Source organism: Balaenoptera borealis, assembly GCF_965194805.1.
Source record: "Balaenoptera borealis genome assembly, chromosome: 6".
Taxonomy (NCBI): domain Eukaryota; kingdom Metazoa; phylum Chordata; class Mammalia; order Artiodactyla; family Balaenopteridae; genus Balaenoptera; species Balaenoptera borealis.
The window spans coordinates 45,470,201-45,493,900 of NC_138863.1; the positions used below are offsets into that span (position 1 = coordinate 45,470,201).

General features: G+C 35.3%; 1 protein-coding gene across 1 annotated transcript in view; it reads left to right on the forward strand.

The window, feature by feature from the left end:
• COL5A2 (collagen type V alpha 2 chain) overlaps positions 1–23,700 on the forward strand; it is a 143,462-nt gene that overhangs the window by 64,143 nt on the left and 55,619 nt on the right. The window contains exons 2-8 of the mRNA XM_082397309.1: positions 1,738–1,977; positions 11,359–11,391; positions 12,478–12,510; positions 14,445–14,498; positions 20,197–20,307; positions 21,655–21,732; positions 23,633–23,677. Of these exons, the coding sequence (XP_082253435.1) occupies positions 21,670–21,732; positions 23,633–23,677 (108 nt within the window). The 5' untranslated portion in view covers positions 1,738–1,977; positions 11,359–11,391; positions 12,478–12,510; ... (1 more) ...; positions 20,197–20,307; positions 21,655–21,669. The remainder of the gene's footprint in view (positions 1–1,737; positions 1,978–11,358; positions 11,392–12,477; positions 12,511–14,444; positions 14,499–20,196; positions 20,308–21,654; positions 21,733–23,632; positions 23,678–23,700) is intronic.

The following is a 23,700-nucleotide window of genomic DNA, read 5'->3' on the forward strand; positions in this document are numbered from 1 at the left end:
TGATGAAAGACTATGTGAGGCAAAGTATTCCATAGAGCAGTGAGAAGAATGTTATCCAAGAAAAACTTTCTGAAGTTAGGAAGATGGATATTTGGACTAATGTGTTTAAACTGAAATCATTTTCATCCGTAGTTCTGTGTTAGCATTTGACTATATTGTGATAAATATATAAATATAACTAAATATATTTCAAAAACTAATTGTAAATGCATTTTAAAATTTTTAGTTTTATTTTTGTAAAGTGTAAAGTTAGTGCTGGTGCAGTTAAATTAGTGAACCATAATTTAGATTCATTCATTCATTCATATCCATCCATTGAACAAGTATTTGTTGAATGTCGGCTCTATGCAAGGTATGACATCAAGGTTTAGAAATACCATGACGAACAAGACACACTAGTTCTTACCTTCGTAAAATTTACTGTCTAGTGGTGGAAATAAGAAAATAAACAAGGAAAAAAAAAAGAATACTAATTGTGATAAATCTTATGAAGGCAGTGATTTTTGCCTAGCCATTCCATTTTAGTAAATATTTAATTACCTTGCATATAATACAAAACGAATGAATCACTGGATGGATGGGTGAATGGGTTCTTTAAAGAGTTCTGTGAGGCATTTCAATTCGGTAAAGGAAGTCTACTTTTATAGGGTAGTCAGAGAAGAATTGTGGGGGGCAGGTGACAATTAAGCAAACCGTAATAGTGAGCTATCAGAGTCTGAGTTGAGGGATGGAAAGGTAGTGCTAGGCAAAGGGGTCAAGTTGTACAAGGACTGGGAGGGAGGGCCTTTGGGCTTGAAAAAGGAGCTTTGAATTTAAGTAGTTGGAAAGCTCCTGAAGGAATTAAGCAAGGATTATATGATCCACATTATGTTTTAAAATACTATAGTTTTGTTTCTTAAGAATCACAAAGTTAAAGATGTAATATATGTGTTTATTTTATAGTAAATGTATAAGAGAACTACTATGTGTATAACTGTGTGTATATATTTTCCAAATCTGCATTAAATTTTTATCTAAATGTAAGAAAAGTATTTGGCAGATATTAGGTTATAGCTTACCATATTGTTTTGGTTGTGACTTTCCTTAATTAATTTTGATGCAAAGATAATGAATGCATTACCTGTGTAAGCTTTGCATTTCCACTACAGTTTAGGAAACAACTTTAGTTTCGGATGTTTAGTGGAAATCTACTCCATGAAATGGCTCACCATTATTCTTTTTTACCTTAATGTTTAAAATGAATTTAAGTTTTTCTTCATGGTACGAGAATATATATTGTCTTCTGTTGTTGTGGGATTTACTAATGGAAAATTTCTGGTCAGTTTAAAGTCACATAGGGTTCACCAAACGCTGAAATTATGTATTCTCTTTGGAACTATTCTTTTCCTGCTTTTCAGTGGTTTATTTTTATCCTTCTGACATGATCTTACCACGTTTGGTTATTTGTATCTTCAAAAATGATCTTGGGAAGCGTCTCTGACTTAGTATACTTAACTTTGGATCACTTTTTACCCCCCTATCATGCTGGAATATAAGTATCATAATAATTCAATTGTGAATTACATGCTTTGTCTTTAAATACTAATGAAGTAAGTTCATCTGTGTTTTGCCACCTTAGGAGGTTACCGCTTAGCCCAGAGTTTTTTAGAACCCACAAGATGACTCACCTTCTTAAATATTTCCCAGATTCCAAAATTTCAGAAGATTACTAACCTCCTTTTTTTCTTCTTATTTTAGAAGGATATGGTGAAGAAATAGCCTGCACTCAGAATGGTCAGATGTACTTAAACAGGGACATTTGGAAACCTGCCCCTTGCCAGATCTGCGTCTGTGACAATGGCGCCATTCTTTGTGACAAGATACAGTGCCAGGATGTGCTTGAATGTGCCGACCCCATAACTCCTCCTGGGGAGTGCTGTCCTGTCTGTCCACATACAACTGGAAGTAGCAATACCAATTTTGGTAAGAATACTTAGGGCCAACTCAGAATTGGTCCAATGATTCATCTTTATAGTAACAGTGTTTTTTGCTCTCAGAATTCAGCAACCCAAGAAAATAATTAAGCCACTATTCAGTGGTCTTTGGGGTTAATAATTTCTCTCACCCACTTTATCTAACAGTAATGAAAATAAAGTTATTTCTTGTCTTCTTAAAAACCAGGGAATTTTTTTGGCTGCATTTTAAGTGGTTAAGTCTAATTTGAGAATTCCTTGTACTACTTAAGATGGTCATTTATTACCCTGTCCATGCTGGGTGCCTCCAAGATATTTGTTGCTTTTCTATGAAGTCCATTAATATCTAAGAGGAGCTGTAGAAACACATTTCTCTTCCCTGGTGCCAGCTTTGACCTTGGTAATGGAATAATAATTTCTAATGTAATTTATTGCCACAGCACCCTCTATTACATTGGCTCAGAAATGCAGAATGCTTTTAATGTTGGCTAAGAAAGACAAGAGAATGAAATGGATTTCCTTGAGAAAACAATGATATAAATTATTGGTTTTTAAAACTTCTTTTTTGGAGAAAAGTGTCTGTGTTTAACATAACCTGTGTATTTGAGTAACATGTCAGAAAAACTTCCATATAAGAGAAACAAGTTCATATTTATGTGTTTTAGTGAACCAGGTAAGATTAATATTAAACTTTTAGGTTATTTGTTTTAGCAGTCATGAATGGAGACTTGCATGCATCCTTGTCTAGACAGTGTCAAGGCTTTATTTCTTCCCCCAAATATCACTGCAAATAACAACAAATATGATGAAGTATTCAAAAGTATTTTCATGGAAACATTACATAGTAATTTACCAATTATCCTCTTGGGTATCTTTCAACAGTGAGAGTTTGCCTGGAATAAATACCCAAACTTAATTTTTAGCCAGGTAATACGGAAAATATAATGGGAAGAATTAAAAACAAGACACCAAAGGGCTACCTGAAGTAGATACAATCTGCACAGAATCCCCAGGAGTAAAGCAAAATTAAACCTGTGGGAATAAGCAAGTAGTATGTTGGGACAATGGTGGCAAATATCAAAAACCAGAGAAAAATACACAACTTCCTACAAATAGGTGGTTTAGGGAAGCCCAATTTATTCCAAGATGAATAATGAAAAAAAAAAGAGATGACAACAGCATTGATACAAAGATACTATAAGGAAAAAGGTAGGACAGTTTAACGAAATTTATGAGATAAAGAACACACCAGTAAATATACTGTCACAGAACAGATAAAAATTCTGACCAACCATTTAACCATAAACTAAATAAAACTTAATGAGGTAATTGAAAGAAAGAACGTCATAAATTAGAAATACAAAAAGAAGGAATAATGAGTAAATAAGTAGAAGGATAACCAAATCATCATAGGGAAATGAAGATGAAATAGGAAGGTGAACAAGGAGAATTGATAAATTCTGCAGAAATTGATAAATTGCACAAGGTACACAAGGAGAATTGATAAATTCTGCAGAAAATACAATAAGGGATGTAGAAAATAGAAATGAGAAAAGTAAAAATAAAAAATAAAAACAGTGAAAAGGATTTGAAAGAAAATAATATAGAACATATGTAAAGGATAGCCCTAAAGAAGAATCCCAAAGAAAAAATAAATGCAATAGAGCAGAACAAATAATGATATAATCCAAGAAAACTTTTCTGGAGTAAAATTAAACTTTCATTTTGATATTGAAAAAGGAAACCAAGTGGCTAAAAGAATTGACCCAGAAGAGTCAGCATAGAGACATATCTTAGTAAAGTTATTAAACTTTAAAGAAAAAGAGTCTTTTGGAAAATCAGTGAAAAAGAATGGATAAATTCTAAAATGAAAAACTATTCAGATTAGTCACAGATTTCTCCATAGTAATAATATTCAATACCCAAAGAGAGTGGAACAATATCTACATGTTTCTCAAGGAAAAAAATATGTGGAACCAAAGTTTAAAGATAAATCCATTCTCTCCTTCAAGTATTAAAGTTATGGAAAAAATAGCAAAACACACAGGAACTCTGGGAATCTTTCCATAAATATCTTAGGGAAACTACTATGGGACAAACCCAAGACAACCAAGAGTTAATTGGGGAAATTGTCAAAGAACTGACGTGAGCATTGATATATATAACTGTAGAAAGAGACTAAAACAAAAATGCAGTTTAGGGTGATGGATGGGAATGTAAATGTTATTGAATCTGACAATATAGAAATAATACAGCTAATAATACATAATGAGAGGAGAAGACAAAAAGGGGTAAAGTAGAGTTGAGTTTGCTAATTCCTCACCTTTAAGAGGCAGAAGTCAAAAAATATCATTCAAAGCTGACAAATCATATAGAAGAAGTATAGTAGCACATTTAACACTACAGAGATAAATACTAGGGCATTTTCTTGTCTTAAATTGCGTGCTGGAAGAAAGTGTGGGGGTCAGAGAAGAAATAGGAAGCACTGTAATTTTTATCACTGCTCATTTTAATGGAGCTAATAGAAACTGTCTAAATAAAGATATGAGTAATATAAAAGAATAATGTTAAATAGTAGAGCCAATATATGAATCTTCTCAAACATCAGAAAGACTAACATACCAAACAATACAAATGTTCTTGAAAACATTATGAAACATTTTTTTTAAATGTGACGTATATGTTTTTTTTAATTAATTAATTAATTTATTTATGGCTGTGTTGGGTCTTCGTTTCTGTGCGAGGGCTTTCTCTAGTTGCGGCAAGTGGGGGCCACTCTTCATCGCGGTGCGCGGGCCTCTCACTATCGCGGCCTCTCTTGTTGCGGAGCACAGGCTCCAGACGCGCAGGCTCAGTAGTTGTGGCTCACGGGCTCAGTCGCTCCGCGGCATGTGGGATCTTCCCAGACCAGGGCTCGAACCCGTGTCCCCTGCATTAGCAGGCAGACTCCCAACCACTGCGCCACCAGGGAAGCCCTGAAACATTTTTTAAAAATATAATGAAAAATCTACAGCTATATTCTTAAAAAATTGAAAAAGAAAGAATAAAAATATGTGCATTTAGCATCCATCTCAAAAAATTAGAAAAAGAACAACAAAATAAGCTGAAAATAAGCAGAAGAAATTCATAAAGAAAAAATGAGTTGAAAAGTGAGAAAACTGAAATACAGTAGAAATATGTAAATTCAAAAAATAGTACTACAGGAAATCAACAAAATAAATTAACCATAAAATAAGAAATGGTAATGGGAAAATGACCAAATGAAAACAGAGAACATAAAAGAATAATAAAAGGTTTCTTTGCACAAATTTATGCTGATAAATTTGAAAACCTATATGAAATGGATACCTTTCTAGGAAAATATAATTTGCTAAAACTAGCCCTGGTAAAAGGAGAAAAAGTGAGCACACAGATTTCCCTAGAAGAAATAGAAAAATTTGTAAAGCAGATAGACCTACTAAAAGTAGCAGGTGATTTCACAGTTGTGCTAAACCATTACAAAACAGATTATTTTAATGCTGTTTAAGCTCTTCTAGAACATGCAAAGAGAAGGCATACTTCTAATGTCTTGTTATGAAGGAAGTACATCCTTGATAGCCAAATGTGGCAAGGATTGCACAAAAAAGAAAACTATAATCATACAAATTTACTTAATATTTTTAAATTTATAAAAAAACATAAATAAAATATTAAATCTATTAGCACATTAAAAGGATAATTAGCCATGAAAAAGTAGAGATTATTCCTTAAGTAAAAGAATAATTCAATATTAGGAAAGCTATTAATAAAAATAATTAATTAAAAATAATTATCTTAGCAGAGCTATTAAAAAATAATCACATGCTTTTCTCCATAATTGAAGACATTTGGCAAAGACAAATAAATATTCTTGATACAGATACTTAGTAACTTAGTAATAAATGACATTTCATTAACATAATAAAATATTTACATCTCAGCTTAGAAGCTTTATTATATTTAATAATAGAAGCATTACCTTTTTTTTTTTTTTTAACATCTTTATTGGAGTATAATTGCTTTACAATGGTGTGTTAGTTTCTGCTTTATAACAAAGTGAATCAGTTTTACATATACATATGTTCCCATATCTCTTCCCTCTTGCATATCCCTCCCTCCCACCCTCCCCACCCCACACCTCTAGGTGGTCACAATAGAAGCATTACCTTTAATGCTTAGGGCCAACTCAGAATTGGTCCAATGATTCATCTTTATAGTAACAGTGTTTTGTTACAATTGTGTACTTACAAAACCTGAGGGAATAGAGTAAAAAAATACTACAAAACAATTTAGTAAGATAGTGAAGTATAAAATTAACAAATTAATAGATATACTGTATACAATTACCTCATAGAATAAATAATAGGAATAAAAATATCTTATTTATAATAGCAATATATAGGATAAAGTGGCTAAGGATAAACTTCATACAAAATTTGCAAGACCTATCTGAAGAAAACTTTGAAACACTACTAACTCAAATGATGACTTTAATAAATGTAATGTTTTATTATGTTCTTGGTTAGGAAGACTAATAATAGGAAAATTAATAATAGTGACCTCCTGTGAGAAGTGAAATGTGGGAATTAGAGGAAAGGGGACAAGAAGGAGATTTTTCACTGTATAATTGTATACCTTTATTAATATATTTTGGGTTTGTTTTTTTTAACCATGTGAATGAATAGCCTACTCAAAAAAGTATAAAAAACAAAAACAGAGCATACTGATTGAAGATAATTAGTTATAATTTTAATAGTCAATTTTATAATTTAATGAATTTTAAATACTATATAAAGGATGTTAAGAATAATCACATAACGTCAGAATTTTCCAAAGGGATGTATTATTTTGCCTCCTACGAACATACTGATCCAAAACAACTTTTGAATTATATCTACTGGTGACAGGGAAACCTGTTTAAGTTAAGTTCTGACTCTCTAAAAATAATTATTGAAATAAATATTTAGGAGATTTTCAATAACTATATTTGCATAAAATAACATATTTATTCTTTTCTTTTTATAGGTAGAGGAAGAAAGGTAAGTTTTACTTTGCATAGTTTCATTTTTGTAAATTTTTAAAATTCTAACGCTATCCGCATAGGACTGTGCTTTGAAGTGTTTGAAAGCCTTTTGTAAAGTATAAAGTACCACACTAATATAAATATATGAGCACAGTTTAACTACTTTGATTATAGATTATAGATGCCTCTGTTTTATTCCCTTTGTTAATTTTTGTGTATAGATGTTTCTTCCAGAAGGTTGTGAATCCCTTAGGGATTGAGACTGTGTCATATTAACCTTTGTATTACTTGCATTTATCACAGCACTTAGTATATACCTTATGTATATTAAATGTCTAATTAAATGTCTAATTAATGTCTAATTAATTAATTAAGGTCTAATTAATATATTAAATGTCTAATGGATGTCTAACAGAAGGAAATAAGGAGGGAAGGAAGGAAGGAAGGAAGGAAGAGAAGGGAGGGTATTAGTTCTACTTCAGTGGAATCGTGGTCTCTCGTGCATTGATTGGGAAGTAAAGATTCATTTAAAAGAATTAATTGAACGTTTTGCCAAACACACATCACCTCCCTTTCTCTCCCCTTCTTCACATTCAAGGAGCCTAAAATCTAATCCGAGAGACAAGCCTTACACTCAAGAGGACAATATTGGGGTATAGCCATGACCCTGGTACAGCTGGCTGGTTTAGCCACTTGTCATCTGGACATGGGTAATCCCAGTCAGTGAAGAGAGTTCCATTCCCTTGGAAGTGCTCTCCGTTTCCTGGTTAAGTTGAAAACTATGGAATTTGCTCTGGTCTTATCCAGATGGGCTGGGCACAGAAATCAAGAATGGAAATGAGCAGGCATCCCAATTTTCATGGCAGATTTTAGACAGCAAATTTAAATTCTTTGCCTCTGCGTGCAGTGGAACTTTGGTAAAGTGATAATCAGATAATGCAATGAAATGCCTTCATGGTAAATGAAAGTGATGCCATCTATCAAGGGGAGGTCCTTGTCACCTTTACATTTTTTGGTTCAGAGGGCAACACCATAAATTTGTTGTTGTCTTATTTGACATAAATATCAGTGAAGCTATTTACATTTGAATATATGTTAAAGGAGAAGGACTACAGATTCCAGCTCACATTTAATTTACATCTGAAAGCTATAAAAATATGAAACATAAAAGTTTGAGTATAGGCCTCAAACAAACTAGATAGATAGGTGAATAGGTAGGTAGATAGATGAACAATCTGTGAAATAAAAAAAGAACTAACGGTGAGAACTGCCCTGATGTAATCAATTTGATTTGGTTAGCAATCACCCAATTTGCTGAGGGACAGCTGTCAGGCTATGTCATTTAGTTTACTGCCTTTTCCCAAAGGTGGTATGGGACAGCTGGACACACTCAAAGCAGCTGTTAATTTAGCATGGTCTAGTTATGTGCTACTATCTTCATGACCCTGTTATTTATTATCAAGCGTCATCAGAAATATGAGAGCAGAGTAATATTATAGAAATACATTTTGTGCTTGGTTTATATAAAATTGATTTTTATTTATCATTCATTCATTCATTCATTCATGTTAACCCCCAAATAATTACTGAGCCCTTGTTGAAATCCTGTAGGAGACAAATAATACAGATGACATGATGCTGGGAAAAATGCTGTGACTGCTTCCATGGTAACGGCATGCCATAAAAGTGGTGAGGCATGTCCACAGAGCATTAAGTGATGAATAACAGATGAGAAGTTAAATAAACTGTAATTCTCATCTGAATCTGAGTACTTGAATTTTATGTTTCCCAGGGGTATGGAAATCAAATTTAGTAAAATTATCATTCCACATAAATTGATTTATTCAAAGCCCATATTAACAAAAGCAACAAATATTTACATATGTGGCTTATTTCCAAAATAAGAAATATCATAGAATCATTAGATAAATTTGTTATCAGAACCTGATAAGAGAACATTTAATCCCATATCAAGTATTGTGGAACAATAGGAGGCTCATTTTTCTAATTTTGCCTGAAATCATTTCTCCTCCCTTCTTACTTGTTTTTCTAGACTTGCTCCTAAAAGGAACATTTTCTTCAGTATCATTCTCATAAAGTCCTTTATTTATTGGACACAGATTTGCATACCCTCTCTGAACAATTAAAATTCTCTTAGTATTTCAAAGAAAGCTCTTTCAGCTCTTAAAAGGTTAATTTGTATTACTTTCATGTTAAAAATGGGAAGACCTAGTCTAGAAGTTAGCGCGGAGATAAGCCTGTTCTACTTTGCCTCCCATAGGTGTTGACCCCCTGTTCCTCTAGTCTTCTTGTAGGTGTGCTTCAGTCTACCCTGAAGCACCCTCCTGCCTCTGTAGAGCCATTTCCAATACTTCTTCTTTTTTTTTTTTTAAAACATCTTTATCGGAGTATAATTGCTTTACAATGGTGTGTTAGTTTCTGCTTTATAACAAAGTGAATCAGCTCTACGTATACATATATCCCCATATCTCCTCCCTCTTGCGTCTCCCTCCCACCCTCCCTATCCCACCCCTCTAGGTGGTCACAAAGCACCGAGCTGATATCCCTGTGCAATGCGGCTGCTTCACACTAGCTATCTATTTTACATTTGGTAGTGTATATATGTCCGTGCCACTCTCTCACTTCGTCCCAGCTTACCCTTCCCCCTCCCCATGTCCTCAAGTCCATTCTCTACATCTGCATCTTTATTCCTGTCCTGCCCCTAGGTTCTTCATAAGCATTTTTTTTTTTTTAGATTCCATATATATGTATTAGCATACAGTACTTGTTTTTCTCTTTCTGACTTCACTCTGTATGACAGACTCTAGGTCCATCCACCTCATTACAAATAACTCAATTTCATTTCTTTTTATGGCTGAGTAATATTCCATTGTATATATGTGCCACATCTTCTTTATCCATTTATCTGTTGATGGACACTTAGGTTGCTTCCATGTCCTGGCTATTGTAAATAGAGCTGCAATGCATTTGCAATACTTCTGAATTCTCAGTTTATTCCTGACTTCATGAGTATTAGCTGTCTCAGCATTAGAATCAGCAAGTATGATCAGGGTACTGTTCTTTCATTGAGTCCACCATTAAGACTGTCAAGATTGTAAAATAATGTTTTAAATGAAGACAAAATCTAAGAGTAAAATACTGAGGCATTGATTAGGTAAACCAAGCTCAGGTACATGATGGAAAACTAATATTACCAGAATGTTAACAGTGATTATCTCCTGGGCATGAGTATGATATTTAGTTTATCTCTCTGTTTCCTCTATTTAACAATTCCCTGCTATGAACTCATGTTCTTTATATAATCAGATATAAGAACAGTATATGTAAAAGGAGAAATTTAATAAAAAAGAATTCATTATCGTTGCATTTTCTATAGTTTGGATGTAATCCTCAATGCATTCATTCTCTGTAATTGCCTAGGAAAAAACATTTTTCATAGTGTATTAATGAAAATTAATATATTAATTAATTTATTGAGAACTTCTGTGTGTCCAGCTGAGAATATAAAGTAGACATAATCATGACCTTGGGGAGACCAAAATCTGTTGGAAGACAAATTCTGAAATAAATAATACAAGCAAGTACGTGATACAGTAGAGGTATATAAAGATACAATTCATCCAATATTATTTAAACTATATACTTGACATCATGCTATAAGAATGCAGTTTTTGATAATCTAAAGTTCTAAGAATCAAAAGAAATTCCATCTGTATCTGTTGTGTTATCTACATCTATTATAAGAGCAAATTAAACTTCCTGACTTTAAGTTATGATAGTTTCTTGTGTTATTTTTTACTTTCCTGTTCAGTTAATGTTTTTTCTAGATTTTCCACAGATATTGAGAATTACCTGACTAATATTATTATGTTCTTTCTTTTCTTTCCTTTTTTTTTTCTTAAAAGACAGCCATACATCTCTTGTTATTTCTCATATTCTTCCATGAGTTAAAAAAAAAGGGATGGCAGGTGTTTCAGGAATGGCATCTGATAGGTTACTAAAAGCTAGGTGGCATGTAATATGAGTGTGAAAATTCAAATATGTCCACATTTCTGGATTTTCTCTTTGGGCTTGATTACTGTGAAAACTGAAGGGAAACAACTTTACACATTTCACACTTTGGATTAATTTTCTTTTCATGTCTTTGAGATAAGTAGTGTTTTTTTCATGAATAATGTCTGACTAAATATTTTAAAGATTGATTGTTAACTTTTTTTCTCAATTTATTTTTTTACCTTTCTTACACAGAAATTTCCAGTGTTTACATGGAATATTCTAATATGACATGTTAATGCTCAACAAGCCACTATATTTTGCTAATTGAACTTTTATTTTGTTTCATAGGGACAAAAAGGAGAACCAGGGTTAGTGCCTGTTGTAAGTATATATGTATATACTGCTTTCATGTACCATTGATAAACTTAGTTACAGCCTTGTTGTATTGATATATTATTGCTCATATACATACTTTCAAAAACAGGGAATTTATTTTATAACCAAGTTTTTAGTATAAAAGAAGCAAACCAAAATAGATCAATTCTTTAATATAATATTTCATGTTTATTTTTCACAATTTCCTGACTTCTATTGTCGTATGACTAAAGGTGTAAATCAGGGTTTTACAAAATTAAATATAATGTATGTGAATATAAAGTGATAGTTAAGATGTACATTTTTTATAGTATAAATAGCCATATAATCCAAATGGAAAGGCATGATTTATGTGCCACACTTCTGGAAATACGTTATGCCATTATCCTGATTTAAATTCATAGTGTATAAGAGTTCTTAAGAGTTATTTAGACTTGTAGATGATCAAAAAGTATATCATTAAAGAGGATGAAAGTTCTTCACCACTCTCCTAGATTTTAAAGGAGTTATCATCATTTTGTCAACACAAAAATATAACATGTTGATTTATTTGACAACATTTGCATGTTTGCTTTGCTTTTAAATTGGCTTGTCTTTAACAAAGATTCCCTAAAAAGTAAACCATTCATATTGTTTTCTTTCATTTAAAAACACAATGTCTAAGGTACTGTTTTAAGCACTTTCCAAATATTTATTTGTTTGTCTTCACAACAACTCTGAGAGGGAGGTAGTTTCATAATCATTATCACCATTTTACAGAAGAGGAACCTTAAGTACAGAGACAATAATTAATTAGTCCAAGGTCATACAACTAGTAAGGGAAGGGATGGAGTTAGGATTTGAACCCAGCCCTCTTGGCTCCAGCATTGGTGCTCTCAATCACTATACCAGTACTGCCTCCCTATATTAGAGTTTAAATTAGATAATGTCTTAGCTTTATAGGCAAGGAGGAAATGGGCATCAACTGTCAACATCTATTTGTTCTAAAAAAATTCACTGGGCTTTTGTTGTTATTCTTATTTGTTAGACTATTAAGTTTTCGAAAACTCCTTAGAAACTTTTTCTTTACATATTATCTTGTTTATCATTTAGGTAACAGGCATACGTGGACGTCCAGGACCCTCAGTAAGTAGTTTCCTCCAATATTCATGGTACTGTTAAGTTCTTTGAGATACTGAATCTTTATGGATATTGTATCTATGAAAAGACAATAGACTATAAAATAATGATGCTTGATTTCTTGAAACATTTTGTTTTGAAACATCCTCAAGTTTAAGAATTCCTTTGCAGCAGTGAATGATATTGATGAACCCTAATTAGGTTAACTGTACTCATTGAAATTAGGGCATGTTAGTCTGTTGTTTGACAATGATTAAGGGTAGACTCCTTTTATCTGTTTAATGAAACAAACTGTTAATTTCATCTGTTACTATAAAATTAAATCACACATTGCATTAGAGTTTGAGAAATTATGCATCAGAAAGCATATTTCTGGTTTAGCGTAAAGGACTATTGATTTCAGGTTTGGATTAGTGGTAGCATTCACAGGTAACCAGATAGATAAGACACACACACACACGCACGCACACACAAAATTCCTGTAAATTTTAAAACACATTAAATTAACATAAGTGAAATACTGATACGCTTTAACAGACCTGCTATAGTCCTTCTGAAGCTTTTGCTTTTCAACAATACTGTATGTTGACTTGAGTAAATGAACAGTCTAATTTTTATAACTCGATTGAAACTTTTTTTTTAATATTTATTTAATTTTATTTATTTATTTATTTATGGCTGTGTTGGGTCTTCGTTTCTGTGCGAGGGCTTTCTCTAGTTGCAGCAAGTGGGGGCCACTCTTCATCGCGGTGCGCGGGGCCTCTCATTATCGCGGCCTCTCCAGCTGCGGAGCACAGGCTCCAGACGCGCAGGCTCAGCAATTGTGGCTAACGGGCCTAGTTTCTCCGCGCCATGTGGGATCTTCCCAGACCAGGGCTCGAACCCGTGTCCCCCGCATTGGCAGGCAGACTCTCAACCACTGCGCCACCAGGGAAGCCCGATTGAAACTGTTTTGTAGAGAAATAAAATTCTCCTGGCAACTGCCATTTTCTGGGAAAAAAAGGTTAGTTTAAGATATCAGCACAAAATGCCACTTTTGAAATATAATAATTTGTTATTTAAAAATTATATATTTATTTATTTGGCTGCATCGGGTCTTAGCTGTGGCATGTGGGATCCTTCGTTGCAGCGCGCAGGCACTTTATTGCGGTGCGTGGCCTTCTCTCTAGTTGCGGTGTGCGGGCTCTCTAGTTGTGGCTCATGGGCTCTAGAGCACGCGGGCTTAGTTGCCCCGCTTCATGTGTGATCTTAGTTCTCCGACCCCCTGCACTGGAAGGCGGATTCTTAACCACTGGCACCAGGAAAGTCCCAATCATTTGTTATTTTAATGGAGAAATAACTGCAATTACCATTTGGAAAATTCTCAGTGGATTTTAAATATACGATGGAGATGACGCAATATTCTAAATCAAGTTAAAAAAAAAAGATACTAGATACTTGAAGGCACACAAATTAACAGTAGAATAAGAGGCCTTTCTTTCCACTGCTTTCATCAGCAACTTGAATAGTGATGAACAGTTTGGGATATCATGTACCAATATGAACGCATACATCCGTCAGAAAATTGGAAATCTGGAGTTTGTATGATTTTGTAGTTCTCAAATCTGAATCGTCAGTTTTTGTATCTGAGACAAGACAGCAAAAAAACAGTCCTTACAAATTTACAATTATTGTTCAAACTAATATATACAGCTCATTGGGCACCACGTTTTTACACTTCTTTTCAAGTCTTTAAGCTTCAGTGCTAAAAAAACCAGCCTTTCTATGCACACAGAGCTTTTATATGCACATGGGTTTATTTTCTGTAGTCTTCAACTGAATTAAATTTTTAAAAAGTGTGATATTTCTGTTTTCCAATTTTCTTATATCGGTAAACCTTTAAAACAAAAATGTCTGAAGTATATGTGTTTTGCAGGCATAACCACTGTTTTCTGTTTTAGGGACCTCCAGGATCACAGGGACCAAGAGGAGAGAGAGGCCCAAAAGGAAAACCTGTAAGTTGGCAGTGGAGTTCCCTTTTTGCGAATTGTGCTGTGTACTGCATAAGCCCGTCTACACCAAGCTCCCTGGATGCAGCAAAGAGCCAGTGGCACCGTTCCTTTCTCACTTCTATTAAACGTGACATAGAATTCAGGTCATGAGATAATTGCGTATCGATCCTGATTCAGAGGAAAGCATCACATGCTAATAATTACCTAACATCTTCTTAGATAACACAGATGATATTTATTTGTCCTTTAGGGGTTCAAATTAAGATAAAGTAGAATCTTAGGAAACATAATGAGTACCTCATGTTGTTTTCAGAAGTTGTAAATCATGAGTAAACACAGCCAAGAATGCATTGTTGAGATAAAACACCCAAGTTCTGTGATCTGTGGTTGCTGCAGGAATATCCAAGTAGGATAAAGGAACAAGAAATTATTAGAGGACAAAATTTTCTTTCAAGTGGTTGTATAATGAATTCATTTCCCAAGTAACACTGCCTTTTTCACTGAGCAGCTGCTGCGGAGCTATCAAAGGAGTGATTTTAAACATCAACAAATTCATTACCAAAGGGAACATCTTTAAATTTAAATAATCAACTCTATATTCTTGAGATAAGACATGAGGTTATTATGTAATATGTGCCAAATGTTTTCTCTTATTACCCAGTCCTACTATAGCAATTCTTTTGCTTTTTTTATATCTCACCCTCAAAAACTTATGTCCTTTATGTACTAAATACCTAGACGAATTTGTGTATTGCTGTCATTATCCGTGTTACAATCAGAAAAATTTCTGCTGCTTAATTTTCTAATGATATCTACTAAAATTTAACTCTCTATGGATTTTTTTTTTAGGTTTGTTCTCATAGAATTTTTTTTTTAATTAATTAATTTATTTATTTTTGGCTGTGTTGGGTCTTCGTTTCTGTGCGAGGGCTTTCTCCAGTTGCGGAGAGCGGGGGCCACTCTTCATCGCGGTGTGCGGGCCTCACACTATCGCGGCCTCTTTTGTTGCGGAGCACAGGCTCCAGACGCGCAGGCTCAGTAGTTGTGGCTCACGGGCTTAGTTGCTCCGCGGCATGTGGGAGCCTCCCAGACCAGGGCTCGAACCCGTGTCATCTGCATTGGCAGGCAGACTCTCAACCACTGCGCCACCAGGGAAGCCCCCCTCTCTATGGATTTTTAACCTTCCAAAGATGTATTTATCCATATCTAAATGGGAAAAATAGATGAGCAAGGAAGGAACAAACAACCTTAAATATACAAATAAGGAAAAAACATATTTTAGATCATGTCCCTAGGAACTCTTGCCACTGGTTTCATCTTTGATACTGTTTTTTGCTTCTACACATTTCACCAAGTATAGGGTGATGCCAGTACTGTTTCCAAACCGCAGCTAGAGTTATGGAAGGTATTTGCAGGTATGCAGGTAAATGACAGTGGCCCCAAGGAAGGAGTTCATAGCCATGTAGGTGGGCAGCAAAGCTGTGTCCCGATTCCCTTATGGCCCATTCTTCATTGCTGTTCTGCTGAGCTACCTCACCAGCGTTGGTAGCTTAAATGCTGTTGGTAGGTCTTCAGATGTCTGTCCAGGGTCTAGGATGACAGAGACAGGTGGAAGATGACTTCAGTTGGGTGGAGGGTGGGTGGTCATGCAGAAAACACTGTGTATCAATGTACTTGTGCCCAGAATAATTGATAAAACTGAGTCCTAAGTCTACGTAGAAGTTGCTGTGGAAATAGTTGTTGGAATTCCAGAATTTCTGTCAGGATTCAGTGAATCTACTCCTCACTTTTACTCTTCTCTTCTTGACTTAGTGCGTTATAGGCTCCATTTCCTATCTTGGTTAAGTCTGAGACAATCAATGTGAATTGTGTGTGTGTGTGTGTGTGAAAAACTGTGAGGAGTAGTTATTTACCTGGAATCAAGCAAGACAGTCCTGGCAGATACCCAAGTAGGAAATCTGTTCCTCTCTTAATCCTAGCAAGCAGTGGTGTGATGGTAAATGTTTAATGACTGACTTATTTTTTTAAAAAAGAAAAAGGTTCTGAAGAACCTAGGGGCAAGACAGGAATAAAGATGCAGATGTAGAGAATGGACTTGAGGACACAGGGAGGGGGAAGGGTAAGCTGGGACAAAGTGAGAGAGTGGCATGGACTTATATATATACTACCAAATGTAAAATAGCTAGCTAGTGGGAAGCAGCCACATAGCACAGGGAGATCAGCTTGGTGCTTTGTGACCACCTAGAGGGGTGGGATAGGGAGGGTGGGAGGGAGATGCAAGAGGGAGGAGATATGGGGATATATGTATATGTATGGCTGATTCACTTTGTTATAAAGCAGAAACTAACACACCATTGTAGAGCAATTATACTCCAATAAAGGTGTTTAAAAAAAAAGAATATGCCTGTAGCTTTTGCTGATTTCCCTGGTGTAAATACTCCCACCAGGGCTGTTTTCAAGATACTGGCATGATGTCATAAGATACCTACAGGTAGAATGTTTTGCCTCCGGTCCCAAGACTTGCAGGAGACGCTTACCTGGACAAAAGCTGTGGCTGACACAATATAGGCTGGTACTGCAGTCATAAATACCATTTTCCTCCCCTTACTTCATTACCATCGAACACTACAAAAGCTCGTGAAGCAGAGCACAGTTTCTCAATCTTAACACCACTGATGTTTGGGGCCAGATCATTCCTTATGCATTGTAGGATGTTTGGCAGCATTCCTGATTTCTACCCACTAGATTCTAGTAGAAACACCTGCCCCCCTCCCTCATACAATTGGAACAAATAAAAATGTCTCTTGGTGTTGCCAAATGTCCCCTGGCAGTGTGGAGTGGGGGAGGGGAGCAAACTGCTTAAGATTGAGAACTACTGACACAGAGATACTCTCTTGAAGCCCTCATTACTAGCCAATGATCATGACTGTCTCTCATCACATATCCTTAGTTTTAAGTGTATTGTCCTGGTAAATTCATAGTGGCAAACTAGCAACCTGTCAGGAGGTGGACAGTCAATGGTGTGATGAGTTCTAATTGCATGAGACGCAACCTCTATAGGTCTCTTCCCTCGTCTGTAAAATGGGGACTATACCAGTTATTACCAACTCTAACATTTCATAGTATGTGTGTGTGTGTGTGTGTGTGTGTGTGTGTGTGTGTGTGTGATATTACTAATCATCAGTGAATAAAGTTCTTTACAATTTGGGGTCATTATTATTCCTTTCTATTTGTGAATGTTTAAATGTTGCCACCTAGTGGCAATGTACAAGTACTTTTTATTGTGGATTGCTGCCTGAGATAGTGGAGTATCCTGGGGGATGGGAAGGAATGACTATAAACAGAATACTTACCTTAATATAAAACTTATGTGATTCAGCACACTTGGAAATTTGAAAATATATATTTTAACGTATTCTAAAGTTATAATTTTTGTTTTAAATATTTACCAGCAAAATATGTATTATAATATTTTTTCTTATTTTCACTTATAATCTTGCTTATTATGTTCACTTAATTTTGGATAATTTTCACAAGTTTTTATTAATTTTAATCTCAATTTGTATAAAAGTAAATCATGTAGGCTATTTAGAGGAGATACCATGGAGGCACAGAATGCATCATGAAGTCAATGAAAAAGTGAACTGTCTTCAGAGCAGACTTTGAAACATGATTTTTTTTTTTTTAATTTTTTTATAGCTACTTTATTTATTTATTTATTTATTTTATTTTTGGCTGTGTTGGGTCTTCGGTTCGTGCGAGGGCTTTCTCTAGTTGCGGCAAGTGGGGGCCACTCTTCATCGCGGTGCGCGGGCCTTTCACTATCGCGGCCCCTCCCGTCGCGGGGCACAGGCTCCAGACGCGCAGGCTCAGTAGTTGTGGCTCACGGGCCTAGTTGCTCCGCGGCGTGTGGGATCTTCCCAGACCAGGGCTCGAACCTGTGTCCCCTGCATTAGCAGGCAGATTCTCAACCACTGCGCCACCAGGGAAGCCCAGAAACATGATTTTTAATCACAGAGGGCTGGGGAAAGGACACAAGTTTTTGAGGATTAATATTGCCCAAATCTCTCTCTACTTGCACTGGAACTAAATGTAGTTTTTGGTTTTGCTTTGGAAATCTCTTTCGGAGCAGAGAGAATGTTTTAGCTCATTTTTTGTGTTAACCAAACCTGGTTATCAATTAACAATTTCACATTTTAAAAATACATTAAGAGTTTTCCACATGTAGTAGTCTGAGTAGGTCAGACCACTATGTTTTCTATGCCACCACTGACAATATACACTTCCAGCTCATGGTGTCACATTCATACGATCCGGAAGTCCTAGATAGCAATGAAAAATTAGCCTCCATTATGTAAAATGAAAAAAGAGTGCAGTGAATGGTTAGTGGTTTAGGAGTCAGAAGGGGTTTGATTTTTAAAAGATGAGAATAACCTTCTGAGAAATTAGTTTTCAGAATGTGAGTTTTCTCAGGCTAAGCTATCTACTTCTATTTGAACACATAAATTTGCTTAATTATTCCACTACTCCAGGAAGTAAACATGTCAAACATGAGTGTTTGAATATATTAAAATATATTAATTAAATTTCTGTATAGCTGTTATGCCACCCTCCCCCAAACCATCATATGCAAACTGCCCCCTCTGCCCCCTCTGCTTGTCCTGCGTTTATTCCCTCTGCTGTACCAGCTCATATTTGCTTACTGTGGGCTGGAAGATATCCTCATGCTTAGGCATGAGAAGATTCTTTTATTATTAAACTCTAACTCACTTACCGTATTTTTCTTGATCCCTGCTTCTAATTAGTAAAAGTGTATTGAGTTTTTTCATCCTTCCTTTCCTTTCTTTGGTCCTGTTAAGAATCTCTAGGGTTAAAAAGCCATAAAATAGTTAACAAGGCTTGTGGGCATGATGAGGTCTGGGGACGGGGCATTTCCAGAACTGAGGACGTAGCTGTCCCCCAACCTGCCTTCAGAATGTGGGCTAGGAGGAGGGTGGAATTCAGCAGCTGCAACTCACTGCGCACTGCCCTGAGAAGTAGACTTGGCTGAGTCCCTGTGCCTTTCCCTCTACTTCTCATTGGTCTGGACTACCTTTGGGAGTAGTTGGGAAAATAAAGTGTGCCAGACTTCAAGTACTAGAGTAAAGAGGATTGAAATGTGAAAATGTAATAAGCATATACTGAGTGTCTACTATGAGCCAGGAACTATGTGAAGCATTAAAAACTTAGAAAGATGAGAAAAACCACAAACCCCAATCAAGGATCCATCACATTCTTTTTTTAAGTGGGGGGAAGTTAAGCAAGAACATACACAGTTAATTTAATCTAAGACAGACAAGTGAATTTAGAAATCGTTGATTAGATACCCTGAACAGCAAAACTCAACCAAATAAGGAAGCTTATACTAGAATACTGATGAACTGAATACACTCTTATAATTATTTCAAGAAGGCTCATTACTGGGGATTTAACACATCAAGAGTAAAATTCTTACCCAGAAGGTACCGTGTCCCGATGGTAGAGGCTGACCAGGGCTGAAATCCGCAGTGTTGGAATAGCTGATGAAATTACTGTAGGTGGCTGGATTGCTATTTTTTTAAAAATAATGAACACTTTATCTCCATCAAGAAGTCTGCTTTTTGCTTTCTACTAAGTACATATTTGGCAATAGGTTCTAATTTCTACTGGCTTATTTTTCCAGGGTCCTCGTGGTCCTCAGGGAATCGATGGAGAACCAGGTGTTCCTGGTCAACCGGGTGCCCCAGGACCTCCTGGACATCCATCTCACCCAGGACCCGATGGCCTGAGCAGGGTGAGATGTGTGCATTGTTCAATATCATCTTTAGATAAAATGTTAAGTTTTTGATTTATTGTTATGATTTTAAATTGTGTTAATTCAGATGTTGACCCTTGACTGCAAGAGAAGCTTAAGTGAACACAATACTGCTATGAATAACAATAAAACTAGGAAATCCACAGGGAATTGTTGGAAAATTCAAAGTAGCACTTTTTAAAAGTGCTGCTTCAAATTATTTGTATTTCTCAATGTCAGTTCTGGTCATTGGAATTTTGTACTTTCTGGTGATTCTGAAGGACCACTAATATTGTTCCCAATATGAATTGATAAGAGAAATATGTCCTTGTCCTTTGTTCTCTAGGCTCAGAATGCTGACAAAATCTGTGTCATGTCCTCTACACCAAGGGAGGATGACACATCCAGGATGATGTATATGAAAGAGCCACTGAGTTGACACTAAAAATGCTACCTGGTTATTTCCTGAATATCAGTTTCCTGCCGGAAGTAAAATAAAACAAAGTGTCTTTGTATACCTGACTCTTTGAATTCTTAGTGGCAGAGACGGGATTTATGAGTAGATTGCATAGCACAACAATGGAACTTATGGAACCCTGAAATATGATTTTTCTTTTACAACAATTTTTACATTTGATTTTCAACACATTGTAGAAGGAATTGCCAGTTTATTTTTAAAACATTACGCACATTCTTTTCCCACTAAAATCTGGAAATTAATAGAACTCCTGGAATGAGTATGGGCAGTTTTGGTCAATTGGGTTACCAGAGATTTTTAGATATGAAAGAGAGTAGGTAAAACTGTTGCCAATTTTGGAACATTCAGGAGACTCATTAAAAAGATTGTAAAATTGTAATCAACTTATATAAGTGCAGTTTAAAGTTGGCCACAAACAAAGAATACCATATAAGTAAAATATTCTGAAATGGAATCTGGAATCTTTAGGACAAATGTTTTAAAGGCACTTTTAGGTTTTGTTCAGATGCTTGGCATGCTCTAACCATGGGAGGAAATCAGATAAAGAGATTTGAACCTGAAGTCGATTAGACTGGCTAAATACTTATCAGAATGATCCATGCTTTTATCAAGTATCAGACATTTGGCCCATTGCAGTAGTTATTCTGAAGCAACATAGTAATAAAATACCCCGAGGAAGATTGTTCAATCGAAAACACATACAATGAAAACAGCTTGAACCTTTTTCCTTGCTTTAAATCAAAAGTTTAAAATGATTCTCAGAAGAGCCATTCTTTAAGAATCCCAGAGAATGTACACTTCTCAGTTTAAAAAGTATGTTGATATATGTCTTTTACTGTGGAAATAATGTCAACACATTGCTTTTACAGCCGTTTTCAGCTCAGATGGCTGGGTTGGATGAAAAGTCTGGACTCGGGAGTCAAGTAGGACTGATGCCTGGCTCTGTGGTAAGTTCAGATTTTACTGATAATCAAAGTACTTTGGAAAAACCATTGTGCAGAGAGGTTTGAGTTGGCTAGTTAAGAAGTGATGTGTGTCTTCTTAAAACATATCCATCCATCCATTCATTCATTCAATTTATTTATCAAACCCTGCTGTGTACCAGTTAAAAGCCCAATGGTTTTCCATTCATAACTGTGCAAAATATGTGTCTACATTAATAAAGGGCTGTCTGTATTTTTCACTTACTATTTGAAGAAAATAAAGAATTTTAAAACATATAACCACCACCACCTCAACAAAAACTGTACTTTTTAAAAATTAAAAAAAACTTTTATGGTATTGTTAGAAAGTTATTTGACAAAATTTTGAAATGAGAAGTTTTACCACTTTAAGTTTTTATTATTTCCTATTTATCTTAATACTCTCTGGTTGCCTTATGCCAACAACTCTAAAATTTATGCACTGGGCCATCCCCATTCTCTTTTGAATTTCTTCAGCAGCTAGAAAGATTCCCATTTTCTCTGGGTAAGTATTTTAACCTGGGTATTTGGAGCAGTGCAATTTCATTGAATGAATTAACACTTTTCAAAGCAACTTCTCCATGCTTTTTTGCTCATAACATAATTCAAAGGCATCCCAGATTAATGACATTCAAGACAATGTAAAGTCAGACTGCATAAACACCCCTTCTACCCATCCTTAAGGCCGGCAAGTAACTTAAACATTGTTTGTATATATTTTAAGTCACTTAAACATTGTTTGTTTATATACATTCTAAGTCAGTAGCAGTATGGTTTCATTCAGTGATTAACTTGGGATATTTTTCTAAAATATATGAGTTTTTAACAGTTTGAAGTTGAAATTACATATGTGTTTTTTTTTTAAATGAAGCTTTTATTTTCTTACTAGCTAAATATCTGATCAATCCAAAACAAAAATTGAAGTTTTTGCCATAAGAACAAACTAGATTTTCATTTAATTGCTTTCACCTTTTAAAGTGTGACATTTTAAAAAATTACATAGACATTTATTAATAATTTTTAAAATTGCATTTTCCTTTTCTTCCTTTGGTTAAGCCTCAGTGTAATCATTTCATGGTTAAATGGGGAAAGCCTGTGTGGATACTTTAAGTGTATGTTGTGAAAGAAAGAAATAACCCAAAAAACTTAGTGCCCCAGATTGTTTTAAACTTACATTAAAAATAATCTAGTCATTATTATTGATAGTTTCATAAGCCTTTAATTCAACTTGCTCATTTTAAGTTATAAGAGTTAGCTGCTGTGAAGCTGAAGAATTAAATAGACAGTTTGATAATGACTTTATGCTTGCCAAGGTTTTTCTTTGTTGGATGTTCTGCTTTAATAGAACCACCCCTTAAGCAATTCAAGTGTTCTTGTCCCAAAGACATTGGGTGTGTATAGGCACATTCTTTATTTCTTTGTATGACACTGAGGGTGTGTGTAAAATCATCCCAAATGTTTCCCAAGCTTTAATCTTTTTGAATTTAGCTGTATTTTTTGTTTGTTTGTTTGTTTTTGTTTTTGTTTAAATTAATTAATTTATTTTTAGCTGTGTTGGGTCTTTGTTTCTGTGCGAGGGCTTTCTCTAGTTGCGGCGAGCGGGGGCCACTCTTCATTGCGGTGCGCAGGCCTCTCACTATCACGGCCTCTCGTTGCGGAGCACAGGCTCCAGATGCGCAGGCTCAGTAGTTATGGCTCATGGGCCCAGTTGCTCCGCGGCATGTGGGATCTTCCCAAACCAGGGCTCGAACCCGTGTCCCCTGCATTGGCAGGCAGATTCGCAACCACTGTGCCACCAGGGAAGCCCCACTGATTCAACATTTTTGAAATGTTTCAACTAATTGTCATGAACGCTATGCAACTTTTCTTCTCATTTGTTTCTAAGGGTCCTGTTGGCCCGAGGGGACCTCAAGGTTTACAAGGACAGCAGGTAAGTCTTTTTATAATTAAATT